Source organism: Tympanuchus pallidicinctus, unplaced genomic scaffold (assembly GCF_026119805.1).
Source record: "Tympanuchus pallidicinctus isolate F22 unplaced genomic scaffold, pur_lepc_1.0 scaffold43, whole genome shotgun sequence".
NCBI lineage: Eukaryota > Metazoa > Chordata > Aves > Galliformes > Phasianidae > Tympanuchus > Tympanuchus pallidicinctus.
In genome coordinates, this window is record NW_026294762.1 from 299688 (window position 1) to 314600 (window position 14913).

At 51.3% G+C, this 14913-nt stretch overlaps 1 protein-coding gene across 1 annotated transcript; it reads left to right on the forward strand.

Moving 5' to 3' along the window:
• The first annotated feature begins 767 nt into the window (after positions 1-767).
• Positions 768-13845, forward strand: RAB11B (RAB11B, member RAS oncogene family). The gene is made up of 5 exons (XM_052702155.1): positions 768-904; positions 4522-4717; positions 5762-5955; positions 7505-7585; positions 12055-13845. The coding sequence occupies exons 1-5, from the start codon at positions 865-867 to the stop codon at positions 12198-12200; spliced, it is 657 nt and encodes a 218-aa protein (XP_052558115.1). The 5' UTR covers positions 768-864; the 3' UTR covers positions 12201-13845.
• The last annotated feature ends 1068 nt before the right edge of the window (positions 13846-14913 follow it).

The window sequence follows — 14913 nt, forward strand, 5'->3', positions numbered from 1 at the left end:
ATGCTCTGTGTTCCAGGCGGGGCTTTGCTTTTGGCATAGGAAGGTGACAGATCAGGAGGGCACACTGCACGGTGCTGTGAGTGTGGGATGAGCCTGGAAGGGAGAGCAAAGGGGAGTGCAGCAGTAGGCGGCTCTAAGCAGCCATGGGGTGGCCGTAGGAGAATGGAGGGTCTGAGAACGGTTGGGCACTGGAACGGGCTGTCCGGGGAGTGTGGGTTCACCGTCCCTGGAGGTGTTCGAGGAACGTGTAGATGTACTGAGGGACGTGGTGCAGCGGGAAATGCCGGTGGTAAGTGGATGACTGGATGACCGTGGAGGTCTTTTCCAACCTCGGTGATTCTGTGATTGTAAAGTGAGGCGGGAGGGCTGCCCGAGCAGCGGGACGGCGGGGGGCAGCACGACACGGCGGCGGGCCAGGCTGCGGCTGTGGCTGAGCGCCCACAGAGCCGCCGCACCGGGCTGAACACGCCGCGCCCGCAGCTCGGAGCGCGGGGCTCAACGGGGCTCAGCACCGCCCCGCCCACCAGCCCCCGCCCACACGATAAACCCCGCCCACATAATAAGCACCGCCCATACTATAAGCCCCGCCTCCGCCCCCGCCCCGCCCCGCCCCGCCTCTCCCCTCAGAGTCCCGGCACCCGCACCCCTGCGCCCCAGCCGCCCTCTCTCCATTGGACAGCGTCACCCGCCACTCAGAAGCGAACCCGCCGCCTATTGGGTAGCGCTGACGGGGCCGGTTCGACGCCCGCCTCCTGCGGGCTCTGGCGCACGCCGATTGGCTGCGACGGGAGCGGACCTTCCCCTTCCCCCCCGGTTGGGCCGCGCTCGGTGCTTGGCAGCCAGAGGGTCGGCGCCGCCATCGCCATGGGCACCCGCGACGACGAGTACGATTACCTCTTCAAAGGTACCGCCCGGCCGGGCCGCCCCGCGCCTCTCAGCGGCTCCGCGGCTCCCGTAGGCCCGGTTCGGTTCGGTCCGGCCCTTCCCGTACGCAGCCCCGCGGCCCGGGCCCTCCGCTGTGAGGGGGCGGCATTCCCAGCCCGGCCGCGCCCTGCAGGGTTCCGTGGGCCCTGATGGGGTGGGACGGGGCTGCCAGGGGGGTGGAGGGCTGCTGTGGCTGCTATGGCTTCTATGGCTGCTGTGGCTGTTCTGGCTGTTCTGGCTTTGCTCTTGTGGCTGTCGTTGCTGTCGTTGCTGTGTGCTTTATGGATGTGCTCGCCTGCTGGTCGCTGAGCTTGGAGGCAGAAGCGGAGCACCGCCCTGCTTTCTGTGTCTGCGCCTTCCAGCAGGGCTGTAAGCTCGGAAATATCAGCTGTGTGGAGCCGGGCTGGCTTCATGCTGAGGCCGTCGCACCGTCTGGTCCCAGGGTTGGGCTCTTTGAAAGCCTCCCCGCTGCGTTTCTCCCTGTTGATTAGGTAGGCAAAGCGCTGCTCTGCTTTAAAAACACTCACCTTGCTTTGAAGGCAGGATTTTAATTTCATCTGGAGCGAAACAACCCGGAGCTGTTGGGGCAGAGCGGTGGCACGCACACACACACACACACGCACACACACTGCTTTGTGGCACTTCATGTCATGCAGAAATAGGGGATGGGTTTGTCCTCATCTGCTTCCTGGGCAGCTCTGTTAGCATTTATTGGTTTGGTTTTTTTCATTAAAAAAACAAAAACCAACAACACAAAGGAGCAAAATCAGCCCCATGCCAGAAGGAAAAACACACAGCCCAACAGGCAAAGCCCTTCTTCCCTATCTGTTGGCTTTCCGTGCTTCCTTCCTTCTGGGCTGTTTGGGATTGGATAAGAAAGGATGGGTATAAACAAGATTGAGTGGGATGAAATCTCCACTCTCGTTAGAAAACAAAGAGGATCAGCTCCCCGTTCTCCCCCTCCTTGCCTTTCCAGTGATGGAATTAAATATCAAGTGGAAATTGATGTAATGAAAACATCAGCGCACTTGGCGCGTTCTGAGTGAGCCTCTGCTCTGCTGCTGGGATTTGATGCTCAGGTTTGAACTCTTCTCAGTTGAGCGCAGAGGTGGGAACGGCCATGGATGACAGCGGGAAAGATTGATTTCATTTTCTTATGCCCGAGGTTACCCAGAAATGAAAGTCGTTTCTCCAGTCCCCCATTTCCAAAGGAAACCTATTTCCACACGCAGCTGGCTCCGGCTTTTTTAATGTTTCCTCATGCAAGAGAACACCACTGAACACCAATCCGTGTTGGCAGTCGTGCTCCAGGAGCGGCTGTTCCAGCAGGGCTGTGGGAAGGCTGTGTGTTATTGGCTTGATGGCTCGAGCATGCAGAAGGTCCCAGCTAATTCCAGCTTTGGGGATGTGAGCGTGGCTGCCGTCAGAGCTGCTGTGCTGAGCCGGTCCCTCTCTGTGTGCTGTTTCCCTTTTTCCTGCACTGATCCCTGCGGTCTGAGCTGCTCGTTTTATTGATCAGAACAAAATGTTGTTTGTTAACGCAGCCCTGGGAGAACAAGCTGGGTGCTGTGTGTGGCTGTGAGGGTCTCATTGTGGAGGCACTGCAGTGATGTAACCCAGCAGAAGCGGGGGTTCACAGCTCTGCTCCCAGCCAGCTCTGCAGCTGGGACCTCTTGTGATGGGTTTTGGGTGGTTTGGATGGGATTGAACGTGTTTGGTGGGATTGAATTGGTGGAGTTGGTTGTACGGCCTTTTAATATTGTTTGAAGTATCAGAAGCTGTGCAACTACTGAGGTGTGATCTTCGTGTTGGTTTTCCTCCTGAGAAGATCAGCTGTGATCGGTGTTTGTTTTACAAATGACATCTGAGATTGTGCAGATGTACTCCTGCCTCGTGGGGGTGAAAAGGAAGGGAAGAAGCGTCCATAGGGGGCAAAAATGAAAGCTTTCTTTTATGTTTGTGGAAAAGTAGAGCGCGCCGATCAGAGCTGAAGCCCAACGGGGCCTTTGGTTATTGGAAACAAATGTTGGTCATGTTATTCATCAATATCTGGCAACCTTATGTGCTGAATATTTATGATGAGCTGCGCTGGGAAGAGGCTTAATCCTCCTCATTGTGTGAAGGAATAGACTCCTTTTGACAGATAATTAACCGCTCTGTTTAAAATTCCATGATAAACCTGATCGTGTGCTACCAGACCTGCAGTGCTGTGCAGTTGGTGACGGTGAGTGCTGAGCAGCCCGGGGCAGAGCTGGGAGGAGGGCAGGCAGAAGGAGCAGCCCTGCGGCTGTGCTGGAAGCTGGGCTGAGGGCTGGGTGCCTCGTTCTGCACTGCCCTGCTTGATGCTGACCTGTTGGTTCGGATCATTTCCAAGCCCAAAGCAGCGTTTCTTGCTCTTGTCGGTGGGGCCAAAGGTTGGTAAAGGGGTGTGAGTTCATGTGTTCTGATGGATGTAGTAAGGATTTGGGCTCTTGCATTTGGTTTAGGGCTTTCTTTTTAACTCTTTGAACAGGCAGTGTTGTTTAGTAACCCGTTCCCAAGCTGAGGAGATTCCATGAGATCTGATTGCTTTGGTCCAGAAGCTTTAAGGCTCCTTCTTGCTCTGTTCCCATAGAAAATAGGGGTATGTGGGTCTCCAGTCTTTGGGTCTCTCTGCTAAAAGAGGAAATCTTTGGTTGATGGTTGACTGAGAGCAGCAGGTTGTAAGGCAGAGCGAGCACGAACTTGGTGCTGAGTTTGGGTCTGGTTGCCTGCCTTCATTACTCCTGCATTCAGTAACATCTCAGAAATGCTCTCCCCAGCCCTGCCAGAGCGTGGAGCAGCCGCTGAAGGCATCTGAAGGTACCAGACTGCAGTGGGTCATTAGCAAAGTGTGGGGCAGGGCCGCCTGAATTTTCTTCCTGCGGCCAATGGAGTTAATGAGCCAAGGTCTTTTTGCAGAGTTCATGCATGAAACTGGTCATCTTCACGTGGCAGAGGACAGAAATGAGTCCAACCTGGAGAGGCAGCCGTGCTTTCTTGAGCTGTGTGTTCCTTGGAAGGTTTGGGCCGAGTGCTTGCGCGTGCAGGCAGACGCTGCGTGGAGCTGGCTTCAGCTGTCCCTGCTGGGGAGAAGTGGGGTGGGAGCTGCCAAAGCTGGAGCCTGAAACAATGGCCTGAACACGAAATAAAGCAAAGCTGAAATAACAGAGGGACCAGCCCAGTTCGTGGCCATGGGAGAATGCTGGTGAGCTAATCCAGAAAGCGTGCAGGGAGGGGTGTTCTCTAATCTGCTGTGGACGGATCGGGAGGGTCTAGAAATCTCTCAGCACTGATGTTTTCCTGTTAGCATGGCAACACCTTGTGCGGAGGCAGAGAGTTTCAGTCTCTTACTTCTCATCTAATCCGCTGGAACTCGCTCTGTTGGGTGAAGTCCTGCTCTGTTTGTGGTATCAGCTGTCTTCCCGTGGGGAGCGTGTTGGTGGATGAAATAGCTGAAATGAATGGCACAAAAGTTGGGCATCTCATCTCCCTCCTTGCTGCGGGTCCTGCCTGAAGCAGCCAAGGAGCACAGTGCTGGTGTGGAGTTAATTTGGAAAATGATGTCCTGTCTTTCAGTTGTGTTGATTGGAGACTCCGGGGTTGGGAAGAGTAACCTGCTGTCACGCTTCACACGCAATGAGTTCAACCTGGAGAGCAAGAGCACCATTGGGGTGGAGTTTGCTACCAGGAGCATCCAGGTGGATGGGAAGACGATAAAAGCACAGATCTGGGATACTGCAGGACAGGAGAGATACCGTGCCATTACTTCAGCGTGAGTACCTGCCTTTCTTTGGGGCAACAGCGGCTGCATTTACAGGTGGAGACTGAATGAAGCGTTTGGGTGGGACAGAATCCTCACGGCATGTCCTGCTGTAGAGCCAAGTAAGCAGTAACAAATAGCGTGTTGCTTGATCAGTACAATGAAAATAACGTTTAGATTCAGTGGGTGTGAATGTCATAGCTGTCAAAATGAGGTCCAAGAAAGCATGCTGAACATCCAGTAAATAGGAAGGCAGTGCTGACTGCAGGCTGTATTGTGAACAGTGGTGTTGAAAAGCTTTTAGATCACCTTTGTAGTGCAGGCAGCATCTGAAGATGTAACATCTTGGTGTAAGCAGCAGACCAAAGCCTCTTTTAGAGGGGAGAAATCCAAACAGCCAGTGGCAGGCCTGATTATTGCAGGGTTGAAGGAATATATCGCTTTCTGAAGTCCAAGCTTGTTGCTGAAGAAAGCACAGATGAAGCTGTGTATGTGAGCCTTACAGTGAGGGGAACTGTTCTTCCGAGGCTGTAGAGGTTAGGTCAAAATGGGAGAGAAACAGAAAAGCACAGCCCAAAGGGAGCAGGAGAATGGAGAGCAGAGTAATGCAGAAGCAGCTGCCAGCAGTTTGGTGGCACAGCAAACAGGTGCTGGGGGAGCAGAGGGGCCCAGTGGTGTTGTGTGGGATGGTGGGTGTCACGGAGTGGTGAGTGGTGTTTGCTGTGTTGTGCTGAGCCCTGGGCTTGTGCTGAAATGTGCTGAAGGGCAGATTGTGTGAGCAGAGCCCGGGGTCTCCAGTTCTGTTTGGAGAGACAGGAAGCTCAGCAACAAATGCTGCCTTTTCACCAAGGGTTACTTTTCCTCGTTGGAAGGTGAGTCAAAACGTCGCAAACACCCAACGAAATGTTTGGAGCTCGTTTTGAGGGGATGGTTATTAAAAGAGAAAGGGAAAAAAAAAAGCATACAGAACTGCAGCGCTTGCATCAGCACAGCTTTCTGAACGGGAGAAGCAGGCGTGGGGCTGTTGGAGCTCTCTGAAGGTGTCTGTGCTCGCAGGTATTACCGCGGCGCCGTCGGGGCCCTCCTGGTCTATGACATTGCCAAGCACCTCACCTATGAGAACGTGGAGCGCTGGCTGAAGGAGCTGAGGGACCACGCAGACAACAACATTGTCATCATGCTGGTGGGCAACAAAAGCGACCTCCGCCACCTCAGGGCTGTGCCCACCGACGAGGCGCGCGCTTTCGCAGGTTGGTGTGCAGCATCTCCAGGTGCTTCCTCAAGTTCAGTGTGCTGGTGCAGGCTGGAATCGCTGTGTTGTCCAGTGTTTGACTTTTGCCTTATGCTGATTTTGGCGTAAGAAAAGGGTGTTGAAGATTCTGCAGCTGGCTTGTTAAATAGTGGATGTGGTTTCTTGTTAAATCTCGTGTTTGTAAAACACCGTCCTTGAGCTGCCTGATATCCAAAGCATAAACACTTCCTCTAGGAAGGCTAAAAAACAGCAGGCAATTAGAGGAGAAAATACCACGTATAGATCATAGAATCATAGCACGGCCTGGGTTGGAAAGGAGCACAATGATCAGCCAGTTTCAACCCCCCTGCTGTGTGCAGGGTCGCCAACCAGCAGACCAAGTATCTGTCAATAGACATCAAATATCACAACACAAAATCCAAGTCTCTCCTTCATTTCTAGAGGCCTGGTTCTATGGAGAGCTGCAAATGAATCCTGAACCTTCTCTTAGATGGTGCAGTTTCTGCTCCTGAGCACTAACGTGGGTAGTAGTGTCATCTAGTGCCATTTAAATGCAGTGATCATCAGACTTGGAGGTTATCAGTTGTTCTGGGAACAGCCTAGCTGGTTATGTGAGCTGCTGCCACTGTGTTGCCTCTCTCTCTCTTCCTTATCTTGCAGAAGTCTGATCAAATATTCTTGTGCCTGAATAGGCCAACAGATGTTCAATCTGTGCATGTCAAGCTTGGGGCTGGAATTTAAGTATGTAGCCTTTAGAATCCTTCTAGGAATATTACTAGGCTTGCTTAAATGCATTTCCTAAAATTTGCTATTAAGCAAGTACCCTGTGGACAGTGAAGCTGCTTTTACATTTTTCAATTGAATGAGAGGCAAAATCTGCATAAGAGATCAAAGAAATCAGAGGGTGCCCTGGTTACAGGATTACTTCGATCCTTTGGCTCAACACTTGTTGCCCCTAACTCCCTACTCTCAAACACCTGGGGATGGTGCAGGTGTCACAGGTCAAGCTCTGTGACTGCAGTGTGTCTGAATGGCAGCTGTACTGTACATCTCCACCTTGGATGTCTGGTTGTTAATTACTATTAACAGTATGTAGAAGCATCTTTTGTGCTCTCAGAGTCAAGAAAAATTACTCTGCTGCCAAAAGGTTTATTGTAATTTGGAGGTGAGGCCTTTTAAGGAATCATTAGATCTGTTCACGTGTTATGAAATGCAGAGGAGTATTTAAGTCCTCTTGCAGTCAACACATGTTATCCTCTGCTCTGGCTGAAGTTGCTTCTAGGAGCAATCTGTGGCCAGGTGAGGATAACACTGTGCCAGGCTGGGGGAATGTATGGCTTGAGTAAGTAAGAACTGCAGTGAGGTAAATATCCTAAAGCTACAGAGCAGCAGTGGTCAGAGGTGCTGCTGCTGTGGCTGTGTCAGTGGTGCACCAAGTTGTTCCAGTAAATGGGGGGGAAAAATAGCCAACAACCTGGACTGATTGCCCTTAAAAACCAAAAAGTGCTGCTAAAGTTCCTAACTGAACCACTTGTTATTTATTGCAGAAAAAAATAACCTGTCTTTTATTGAAACTTCTGCTCTGGATTCAACAAATGTAGAAGAAGCCTTCAAGAACATCCTTACAGGTGAGGTCTGTTATGGGTTCTGCAGACCCACCATGGCAGTGGAACTTCTACATGGGCACAATCTGCAGTTATTGAGGCTGTTTTGGAAGTGATGTTGGGAATGATTACTTGTTTGCAGCCTGCCTCACCTTACCTCTGTGTTTTACCCCAACCCCACGTGCCTTTCTCCCCAGTTCGGATTTGTTCTAGGCTCCTAATATTCCACAAAGTGAAGCCATTGCAGTTGAGCTGTTGTAAGAACACAAGTAGTTCTTTGGCAGCACAAAACCTGGTGCTAAAGCCACAGCCTTGGTAGGAAGATAAATGTTGCAGCGTGCTCCTACCTCTGAAGCTGGCAGGTAGGGAACACTGTCCAGAATACTGAACTCTTACACTCAGCTGATGGCACAGGTTGAATGCAACTGTGCACCAATGGTGTAGCTGCTTTTTTTTGCCTTCTGGGAATGTCTCTTAAGATCCCCAGGAACTGTGTGGCAATGTGATAGTGGGCAGACACCAAAATGAAGCTGCTGAGCTCGTGGTGTCTCATTGCAGCTTGAGGACTTGCTGTGTGTGTGTGGGAATGCTGTGTGGCTTTATGCAGTAGCTTCACTGCACGTCGTATCAGAAGGGCTGCAGGTTGTAGTATTCTTCTTGGGTTTGGTCTCTTTCAGTCTGGGGCTGGGATTTCCCATGTGAAGGCATGGAGCCCTTGCTCCTGGAATAAGGGAGCGCGTGAGGGTCAGGAGCCACCAGTGAAGCCGTTATTATTTCAGGATACAGCAGCAAGTCCTCCTTATTGTGCTGAGCCAAAAATGAAGAGCATGGTGAAAAAATGTGGTGAAAGCAGCTGTGCTGATTGGCTCACAGTGGTTTCCAGCTGGTATTTGGCAAACTTGAGGCAAGTGCTTGTTGGACCTCTGGGAGCGTGCAGTTCAGCTCTGTGTAAATGCAGCACATGGCAGCTTTCACTTTCCTTGAGAGTGATGTGGGCTCGTAAGCCTGAGTTTTATGGTTGAAGGTTAAGAAAAAGAGGAAGTGTTGAGGATGCGTATTGAGAGATGTATAGGCTGCAGGTGGTGAAAGTGGGAAGCCCACAAAGCAGCAGATGCTTCAGATAAACATTGCTTATCTCTATTTACATCTGTTGAGGTGTGTAGCTTCTGCAGGGTTTGGCCTAATGTTGCTGTAACTTTAGTATGAGGCATAGCTCCATGCTTGAGCACTCTGTGTTCCATAGGATGTATTATTCTGGCCCCAGTGTGAGGTGACTCTCTGCGTTTGGGCAGCTCTGTGTCTAATTGTTGGAAGCAGAGTGCTGGGAGCCACAGTGCTGGCACACCCACATGCTCACAAGGGAGGCAGCAAGGGTCTGCGAGACCCAACTGGAGCCAAACCCTGATAGACCTGGGCATCTCTGCCTTCAGAGGCTCTGCTCTAAATTCTGTCCATCATAATGAGGGTTTCTGAGCTGATATCACACCACAACACCACCCTTCTGTAACAGAGAAGGAGTCGCCATGTAGCCACACGTTCTGTTGGTCCTGTCTCAAAATGCTGCTTGACACGATGAGGTTACCTGTGATGTTTCAAAGCATAGTCTTCCACTTCCACTACAAGCAGAAATGGAAGTAACTGGCAATTAGCAAAGAACCCTTAAATTTCAGTGCGACATAAGTGGGAAGAGATCTGTTGAACACATCCTGAGTTACTGTTCTGCCTCTGGCTGCCCACTGCAGTCTGAATCTTATCCTGCAGAGTGGAAAACTTGCTGCAGTTTGTGTGTCCCTTCAGCAGCTCTTGGGGACCACGGTGTGGGTGCTGGGCAGGATCCAGATCCTGACTTCTGCTTACCATAGCTGAATTCTGGGAGGACAAACTATTTCTGTGTTCTCACCCTTCTGCACTGTTTGGTGGAGTTGTGCCTGACGTGCACATCCCGCCGTGCCTAAGAAGAGCATTTCCTGAGCATTTTTTGGCTTTTTTTTTTTTGGTGACAAGATGCTGATTTCGCTTAAATGAGAATGAGCCTTTGTTCTGGTACTGCTTAGTTGTCAGGAAGTGTCTGATGTGTGCTGCTTGTTGGATGCTGACCAGAGAATTGGCTTGGTGTTGCTGTTCCTTGGTTGTACGTGGATGAGAGCCTATTACCAGGGAAATGGCTGAGCTTTAACCTGGTGGATTCTTGGAGGCTCTTTCAGGTTTGCTTTGCAGAGGTGTGGAAGCAGGCAGGCAGAAGCTGTGATGTTGGGTCTGGCCAGCTCTGATCCCAGGAGCGTGCTGCAGTTACAGATGACCGAGAAGAGGTGGGCAGGAGGAAAAAAGGGAAGTCAAGCTGCTTCTGTGAGCACAGAAACCTGATGGATGAAGAGTGGGTTACGCTCTGCTCCCCAGCAAGACTTGGGTTGAGCTGCTGGTGAAGTAACTGGAGAATGCTGCTGCTGAGACAAGGCTATAGAGAAGAGCAGCTGCAGCCTGAGCTCTTGTGCAGGGTGGCCTTGAGAGCAGGTGCTGCTTATCTGTGACACCTGGCTGGATCTGAGGTGACTCGTGTGGTGCTCTGAGATGGAATCCATGATTCGGTGCCCTGAGCGCGGCTCTGCCATCCCCAGCCATCCTGTCTTCCCCTGTAGTGCTGTCCTGAGCCTGACTGCGTAGAGAAAACGGCCAGGGGTTTTTGTAGGAGTTCAGTGCTGCCTGGTGTGAAACATGGAGCCAGAACTTCAGCTGAGGTCAGGCCTGGGCAAACTGAATTCAAGCACTGCTCAGGACAGCATCCTGGGCTCCCAGGAGGGCTGAGATTGGCCAGTGCAGGAATGGCAGGGATGTGGCCAGTGAGAATGAGCAGTGCTGAAAGGGCTTTTCCCATCCTTTTAGGAGAGTGAAATAAACCTGTGCAGAGCAGTGGGCTGGGAGAAACCATGGGGAAACTGGAAGACGGAAAGGAGCTTCCTTGCTGGCCATCAGTTTGAGAGATCATTAAAGACTGGGAGAAAACCCAGGTGGATGCTGCCTTGAAAAAAAGAGGGTTTGAGGATAACTCTGAACAGCTCGTGTTAAAATACACCGCTGAGCAGCAGGGAAGGGGGGATGTCAGTGTCTGCACTGCCTCTCTTTTCCCTGTGAGCAAAAAAGGAGGACTGAAGACAGGCAGTGGCAGGGAGCTCAGCCTTGGGTTCAAGCTTCTATTTTAAGTGGGGTGAATAGGTGCAGCTTCCTTTGGAAGAAATCAACCTCAACAGAACACAAAACAAAACAAAACAAAGAGCCCAAATCCTAAAAATTCTCCATAGTTTTAAGTCCTTGTTAAAGGCTTTGGCTGTTTGTCCTGAGGCTGTGACTGTTTGAATGTGACCATAATATTTACTGCAGGCTTCCAGGGAGGTGCTTGCCCTTTTCCTGTCTCACAATGGAGGGAAGTTGGAATGAGGTCTGACAGTCAGTGAAATAGAAATATTTCCACTTATTTCTACTGATGCTGCAGGTGAAATGGTTTCCTTCTGAAAGCTTTTAACCTGGAAGTCTGTCTTCAGCAATTGGAGTTCTATGAATCTGTGTGCTTTCAGGCATGAGTTCCCTCAAGAATAGCATTTGCAGATCAATGTGGGGCTGTGTGGAAGCTCTTCTCCACTGCCATGGATGGGGAAACTGATTTGTAACGGAGAGGAGCAAGTGTTCCTGTAATCTGTGGGGACAGCTTGCCAGAAGCTGAAGGGTGAAATGGATGCTGCCATTGCTGCGGTGTGATGGTGATTTGCAAGCATCCTTTTTCAGTCATGTTTTAGATAATGTTGCCCCTCTGTTTTAGAAATGAACATTCCTGCTCCTTTCACAGAACGGCCGGGGTTGGAAGGGACCCCAAGGGTCGTGAATCTCCAACCCCCTGCAGGGCCACCAACCTCCCCATTTCACAGCAGCCCAGGCTGCCCAGGGCCCCATCCAACCCGGCCTTGAACACCTCCAGGGATGGACGGGGCATCACAGCCTCTCTGGGCAGCTGTTCAGCCCCTCCCCGCTCTCACAGTACAGAACTTCCCCTGACATCCAACCTCCATCTGCCCTCCCTCAATTCAAACCATTTCCCCTTGTCCTGCTGCCATCTCCCCTTGCACAGAGTTGATTCCCCTCCTGTTTGCAGGCTCCCTTTAGGCACTGCAGGCTGCACTGAGGTCACCCCCAGCCTTCTTTTCTCCATGCTGAACAATTCCAGCTCCCTCAGCCTGCCTTCATTCTTTCTTTCTCCTTTGAAAAAGATTTTAACGCCACCTTTGTTCGTGGAGTCGCTGAAAAGAATGTGACAGGAAGCAGGGAGACAGTAAGGAATCTCATCTTTCTGTCTTCCAGACAGAGCTGAGTGTCTGCACAGAGCTGGAGAGCCAAGCAGGTGTGACACTGCACCTGGGCTCCCTTTCTCAGCTACAACCTTCCCACTCGTGGTGCAGCTGCAGGCGATACCTTCCAGAGTTGTAACAGGGCTGTTCTCCTTTCAGAAATCTACCGCATTGTTTCTCAGAAGCAGATTGCAGACCGGTCTGCACACGATGAGTCTCCTGGCAACAACGTCGTCGACATCAGCGTCCCACCGACCACCGACGGACAGAAATCCAACAAACTGCAGTGCTGTCAGAACCTGTGACCTCCTGCAGACGACTCTGATGCCCCTCACTTCGTCTGTGCTTCATTTAGAAACTTGTGTGCACTTCTTTATCTCCTGTGATTCAGTGACTCCCCTCCCCTCCTTCCTTCACCCCATCCCAATCTTCTCCTTTCATCTTAGAGCTTCAATTGTAGGGCTAACATTCTCCTGCCTCTAAGATCCCCTTGAATGTGATGAGTTTTGGGCTTGAAATGTTGGCACTGATCTGATAGACGTGTTTGTGTTGGAACATCTGCTGCTGGATATCATCCCATGAAACGCTCTCCTCAGATGGTTTTGAGTTTTGTTCTGGGAGAGAAACCATGGGGGCTCGACTGAAACAGCTGAGGAAATAACTGCATTTAGGTTACAAGGCTTTTTCCTGCCATAGTCAGATTTTCTCTCCTGTTTCTGTAAACGCAGGGGAGAAATTGAATGGAAAAGCTGTCCTACCCAACGCTCTGTTTTCTGTCCCAATGAAGTTTCACAGTGAGGTTTTTAGTGGTTGCACACACCTAAGAAAGCTGTTGAAAATAACCTGACTTCTGATGTAATTACCACTAGTACAGTTAGTCTGGCTGTGTAGTTTACTGTTTCCTGCCTGGGAAATCTTTCTCTCTTCTTGTTTTATTTGGGAACAATGAAGTATGTCTGCATCGCTTCTTCTGCCACCACCGATGCCTGTGCTGCTGCTGCAGGCGTGGTGGAGTGGCTTAATATTTATTCATGGCTTATGTTAATCAGTTAACATTATTGTACAGTAAGTGCCAGCATCTTCCTTTCAAACAACCACCAACTTTTGCGACCTGTAGGCTGATTTTGTACTGTAGATCAGTGTCTGAAAGCAGGACCTCCCCTAGATCCAGGATTTATTTTGCATGCTGCTTTTTCTCTAGAATTCCCCTCCCCTGTTTTGAGTGAGTGAAGCAATATTTTCATGTCATGTATATACCTGCACTTGTAAGGGTTTCGGTTGTCGTTAGAGAAACACAACACTTTATACATTTTGTAAAACTCCTGCAGAACCATTGCATCTCAAACTTTTCTTTCACTGCTGACCTTGTGCACAACCCTGACCTTTCCTACAAGGCGTAACACCGAGTTTCACATAACTACTAACCTGCTGCTTCCCTCTTCTTCTGTTTGACCCAACTGCAGACCGTAATTCTCAAATGATTGTACTTCACTGGGTGGAACAGATCTGCCATCAGCAGGGCTAACCACCATCAGATTTGTTCTTGCTGAGTGGGAGGAATGTTACCACAGCTCCATGTATCGCTCTTTCGCTAGCTTGTGAAAACCCTGATGATGGCTGTCCATCACTCACTGGCTCTCTTGCTCTTGCATCCTCCAGTAAGCACTGAATGTTACGGTGAGGCAGCTCCAGGTGAAGCTGTGTGAAGGAGGAGGTGCTGATCTGCTGCTCTCTGAAGACGAGTGAAGCAATTTGCAGTGAATTTTTGCTCTGTATACTTCCGAATTCCGAGACTGTGCCTCACTTAATGAACCTACCTGCATGTTAGTGAGTTGAAATATTCCCTGATACAAAGCAAATATGAAACTGTAAATTGTACTTGAAGGGGAAATCTGACATTCCAGTCTCAACTGTTCTGTCTGGTTATGTAATAAAATCAAGGGCGGTTAACTGGTGCCTTTCACTTTGTTCAGACTTCCAGAGGGATGCCTTTAATCCTGGAATGTGTGCAAAACCTGGGGAGCTGTAGTTTCAACTGAAGGCAGCGCCTGGCAATTCTACTTCTCAGCTTTGTTCGGGGACGTGTTGGAGGTGAAGGGGTGCTTGCTTGCAGCCCAGTGCCATCGAATGCTGATAGGAAGGAGTCCCTCTTGGGGCACTGCAGAACGCTGCAGCGTTCCCAGGTGTGTGGCAGGTCGGCTCTGCAGCCAGGCTTCAAACAGCTTTGTGTGGGCAGCCAGGAGGGAACGGCCCCAGCTCTGTTCTGCTGGATGAGAGCAGAACTCAGCTGATCTGAACTGCTGATGGACGGCAGCCTGGGAAAGGGAAACGTGGTCCATAGGTGAGGATGGCAGCAGCACAGCAGAGCTCAGCCACGGGTGCTGAGTTGTGCACTGAAGGATCTCCTCCTCTTTCCTTCCCCACATTTCACAGAACGGCCGGGGTTGGAAGGGACCCTAAGGGTCGTGAATCTCCAACCCCCTGCAGGGCCACCAACCTCCCCATTTCACAGCAGCCCAGGCTGCCCAGGGCCCCATCCAACCCGGCCTTGAACACCTCCAGGGATGGACGGGGCATCACAGCCTCTCTGGGCAGCTGTTCAGCCCCTCCCCGCTCTCACAGCACAGAACTTCCCCTGACATCCAACCTCCATCTGCCCTCCCTCAATTCAAACCATTTCCCCTCGTCCTGCTGTCATCTCCCCTTTCCAAGAGTTGAGTTTCCTTCCTTTTTTCCTGTCCCGCCCCTGTCGCCCCCCCCCCTTCCCCTCTTTTTCACTCTTTCCCTTTTTCCCCTCTTTTTCTCCTTTCCTTCCCCTTTCCCCTGTTTTTTTCCCTTCCCTTTTCCCCTCCCCGCAGTGTCGCTCCGCCCAGGGCTGATCCCCAGGAGCAGCGGCAGCGCTCCGCGTCGTGCCGCCCATCACCGCCCGGTTCCGCTCTCACCCCCCCCCCCGCCCATTTTCCCACCCTGCCGGTTCCGCCCCGCGGCGTGGCCGGGCGTTGGGGGGGGCGGGGCTTC